This window comes from Branchiostoma belcheri, unplaced genomic scaffold, assembly GCF_001625305.1.
Source record: "Branchiostoma belcheri isolate BF01 breed outbred unplaced genomic scaffold, Haploidv18h27 scaffold367, whole genome shotgun sequence".
In the NCBI taxonomy this organism is placed as follows: domain Eukaryota; kingdom Metazoa; phylum Chordata; class Leptocardii; order Amphioxiformes; family Branchiostomatidae; genus Branchiostoma; species Branchiostoma belcheri.
In genome coordinates this window covers 15,477-19,676 of record NW_017803984.1, presented here as the reverse complement: position 1 = coordinate 19,676, position 4,200 = coordinate 15,477, and the positions used below count along the sequence as shown (strand labels likewise).

Genomic DNA, 4,200 nt, shown 5'->3' with positions numbered 1-4,200 from the left:
TGTGCAAAATATGACATCTATAAGAGTACAGCCTTGAATAAGAAACCTCATTTCTGTAATGCATTATTTTCATGATTTTTCGAGACAAACATTCTTCGTAAAATGTCACAGTACAAATATTTATTCTGTGTGTTAGTATATTGTAGTAAGAGGGGCTTGCCACACTGTTTTTCTTTTTACTGTATGTACATCTCTTAGTTAAACGAATAAAAAAAAAATGTAAACCATACTGGAATAAGTTATCAATCTCACCATTAAGTTGCGTCCATGTTTTGATGGATCCTTGCCCATCATCCCCCGCTCCCTCCATCAGCCTGAACGGCACACCGATGTCTTTCATGGCACTCAGCAGCTGCTCTGTTCTCTTCTGGTTTATGGCCCAAACAACCACCTGTATATGAGGTGAAATTCCCATAAAGATCCAACCATACTACCAAAGTTTTGCTAGCTTTGAAAGGAAATTAGAAAAGAAAAATTGAAGAAAAATTTAAGTTTCTTACCTGATTTAACATCTTCCCCCGGATTCTCATGCCCTGAAATGTGTATAAGGGACATCATCAGTATTGAGCAAAGCAAATTGATGTATTGAAACTAAATTTTCAAATCGCTTTCATGAACAATATTTCAGTAAAGATGTACCATGTGTAAAACGTCTGGAACTATTTCCTCAAAAGGGAAGTGTAGAAGGGTTGGGAGAATGTGCCCCTTGTGGTCCCTCTTTCCTGCGTATTTGTTGTCATCGCCAGGTTTTCTCTGGATGTTCCAGCTGTCAACTGCACGGAAGAAATTTTCATCAAGCCGACTGTGGTTATATTCATATTTGAGTGATGAAGGTAGTGCAGTGTATGCAAAGCACATCACCATCTATAAAATCTTGTAAGATCTAGAGCATTGATACTTACTGTCAAAGTCACAGATGTCCTTCTTGGTGCAGTGGCACCAGATGCAGAATGCCTTGCTGCTGGCCTGGTTAAGCCCTAGAAGTGTTGCCATGTACTTCCAGTCAGCTGTTAGGTACCTAGATTTGAATGGTGGACAGAAACGCAGCTTAGATAAACTATAATACATGTGGTTAACTTGGTTCTTTACTGACATTCATAGTTTCAAGTTTACTGTCTATTACTTATTGTATTTTGATGATAGGCTTTTACATTTGTGCATGTGGTAAATATATGAAATCTAACGGCAGTAAACACTGTTCAGCATACCATTTGACTTTGATGAGCTTTCCATCAATCACAATGCCATTCTGCCTGATGTCTTCTATTTCTTGGTACACAAGTGCAGCTGTTTTCTGCTGTGTTTCAAAGTCCTCACCTCCTGAGATTATTAAAGAATAGAAACATCTTTATTTAAATTGTTTGCTGTGTGTTTATTACATTAAACCTTAAAACAGGTTATCACGAGGCAGGTGTGCTTACATTCAAACTTGTTGTTGGCAAAATACAAGACTTAACTTGTATGACACAAATGTCTTAAAAACTCACCTTCATAGATGAAAACGGACGCTTCTTCATCTATGGAGTGGTGCAGCTGGGCATTGTCCAAGTTCGCATTGATGGTGTTCCTGTTGGGGACAATCCGGACAGTGCCCATAACTGCACCTATCCTGTTGTTCCGGGTGACCTGTCGTCCATCCCCGGAAAACCTTACTGAGATCTCCTCTCCACAGCTTTTGTGTTTGGGAAGTCGAAGGAGGTGGGTAAGGACCTCCCTCACAGAACGCCGTGACATGTTGCATACCTTGAGTGCAGAAAAATAATGAACAAAGGTAAATTGCCATTGTCCAGCAATCCAAACATCTGGTATAAAAATTTCAATCCCAGGAAATTATTGACACAAAATTAGGATAGTCATCTTAATTACCTCTGTATCTGTGTTGATCTGGATCATCTTGTTCTGTTCCACTCTCTCATTCACTAGTCTGTACAGAGGTGGCACAGTATTTGGAGACATCATTCTAATTTCCTGATACCCGGCATCAGAGATCACAAACTTATCTTTGATTCTGAGCCACCTTTGTACAGACTTGATTTCTTCAGGAGTTCTCTCTCCACGCTGATGAGATGGGCTGTTCTCCTCTGGCCAAGTGAGGTGTTGAGGCTTGTCCTGCCCAGCCAGTGTTAGCTCAACCTGTGTTTGCAGATGAAGGCTTAACTATTGAAAATGCCTGAACAATAAAATGATACTGAACCTGTTTCAAATAAATATATCTCCTTCTTAAGATAGAAAATGCCTACAGAAAAGTATGATTTTCTGTAGCGTAAGGTCTGAATGCTGAAAAGTAAGGAATACAATTCAGAGGAGCTTCTTACCTTGGCTTTTTTCACTTCTCGGTGAAAAGAGTCGAATGTTTCAAAAAGCCTTCGCTTATACGTCTCCCTTCTCTTCCTCTTTCCGCAAGGCTTCAGCTGGCTTGATGAAAGGTTAGACCTCATCTTCCGGTGACTTCTCACTCTTCGGTTTCTTTGCTTGTTCTTCTTTGACCGAACGTTTGCCTTCAGCAAACTGATCTCCCGAAGATGTGGTTCTTCCTGAGACTGGAGGCGTTCGATGTTTCTTGTTAAGTCTCGCAGTGTTCTCTGCACTGCCGCTTCACGTGTCCTGCATGCCTGCAATTGTGTCTCAAAATCTCTGGCTCTGTTTTCTGCTTCCAAACGTTTTTGCCTCTCCTCTTGTAGAGCTGCTTGAGAGACTTGCGGAGGCTGTTGTATGGGGACGTACAATACTGGCACTTGTTGGTACAGCTGTTGGTGATGTTGTTGTTGTTGTTGTTGTTGTTGCTGCTGCTGCTGCTGTTGTACACCCTGTTGCTGGATACCTCTGATACTGAAGTTGAAGAAGTTTGATGCGGCGAATGGCTGCTGTCCTGGTCCAGGATTTACTTCAATGTCTCCAGCCATTAGCAGTAACATTATGATAACAACGCTGCTACTGTAGCACATTTTGTAGTGATTGTTCACCACAACAATACCGAAAATCTGAGAAAACAGTCTCTCACAAGCCAGAATATCTAAGAGATCTAGAGAGCAGCCAGTCCCAACAAAACGTTACGAGTTCTGGCTCGAAATGCGCGCGCACTGATGTCCATCTGCCCCTATGGACGCGGGGTCACATACCATGTCAGTTATTCGTTCCCAGAATGGGGAAACATACCCTTGAATGCTTTCTAGAATAACACAGATGCAATGTTTATAAGTAACGTTACATGTTACCTCTTACAGGGGAGGGGGCAGTTAAGATTCAAAACAAATCACATAAACAAAGTAATTTCAACATGTTTTGACTTTATTTATCAACTGCTTAAATCAAAAGAGACTACGTTGTAGCCTTCAATGTTCATTTGATGTCCTGAATCGACCATACACTTACAAAAACTACTCACAGAACAGCAGAAATCTTTACCAAAACACGCCGCGCGGCCATCTTGTGGATAAAAGAGGATGACATGCCCTCCCCACAATGCATTTGTAGTTCCGGTCAGTAGAAGATATATACGGTTGACCGGATGTACCATTTCAGTTTGAAATCATGGCGGCACTAGAGGTGGACAGGAGAGCGATAGCTCCTGCCTTTTCCTCTTGCAATATAATGAGTTTATATTGCATCGAGAAACCATTGTATCTAAACTGGGAAAGTGTTGATATTGTGTCAGTTAATCTGAGACGTTGCCACATTTCTTTGGCCTCCTCGATGCGACAGAGACACTATGCACTCATAGCAGATCGGCAACAGTGGGGCAATGGACACCAGAATTTTCCCGCACCCAAGCTGCTCCGTGTTACCAGTAGTTTTGTGGTTAAAGTGAGTCTCAAATATAGTTTAATCCATCCTTGTAGTATGAGCCTCTTTTGTGTCATTTGTGTTCTAGAATTCTCTGAAATTACGTTACTGGAGCACTTTCTCTAGCTGCTGTATCGAGGGTACGTAATCGAGGGGGAGGGGGGCAAAGACGAGGCTTGTTGTGCAGAGGTCTCGACGAACCGCCACGAACTGCCCCCCAAAAACTACTCTTATAAACTATAAAACCAACGTAGTATTGAATGAATTTTTTATGTATACCTACGGTAAGTTTAAGGCCCACGCGCCGTCTCGAAATAAGTAAGAAATCTGTCCGAGGAAAACTGTTGAATAAATCCGCATAAAATGGAGACAAGATGACTGCCTGGGAAGTAACCATCAAGAAAACAGTAGATTCTT

General features: G+C 41.6%; 1 protein-coding gene across 1 annotated transcript in view; it reads right to left on the bottom strand.

Moving 5' to 3' along the window:
• LOC109476198 overlaps window positions 1-2,945 on the bottom strand; it is a 9,122-nt gene extending 6,177 nt beyond the window's left edge. The window contains exons 1-8 of the mRNA XM_019777083.1: window positions 2,316-2,945; window positions 1,867-2,133; window positions 1,488-1,743; window positions 1,209-1,320; window positions 903-1,018; window positions 640-773; window positions 501-533; window positions 253-391 (exon numbers count right to left, since the gene is read on the bottom strand). Of these exons, the coding sequence (XP_019632642.1) occupies window positions 253-391; window positions 501-533; window positions 640-773; window positions 903-1,018; window positions 1,209-1,320; window positions 1,488-1,743; window positions 1,867-2,133; window positions 2,316-2,945 (1,687 nt within the window). The remainder of the gene's footprint in view (window positions 1-252; window positions 392-500; window positions 534-639; window positions 774-902; window positions 1,019-1,208; window positions 1,321-1,487; window positions 1,744-1,866; window positions 2,134-2,315) is intronic.
• Window positions 2,946-4,200: the final 1,255 nt, after the last annotated feature.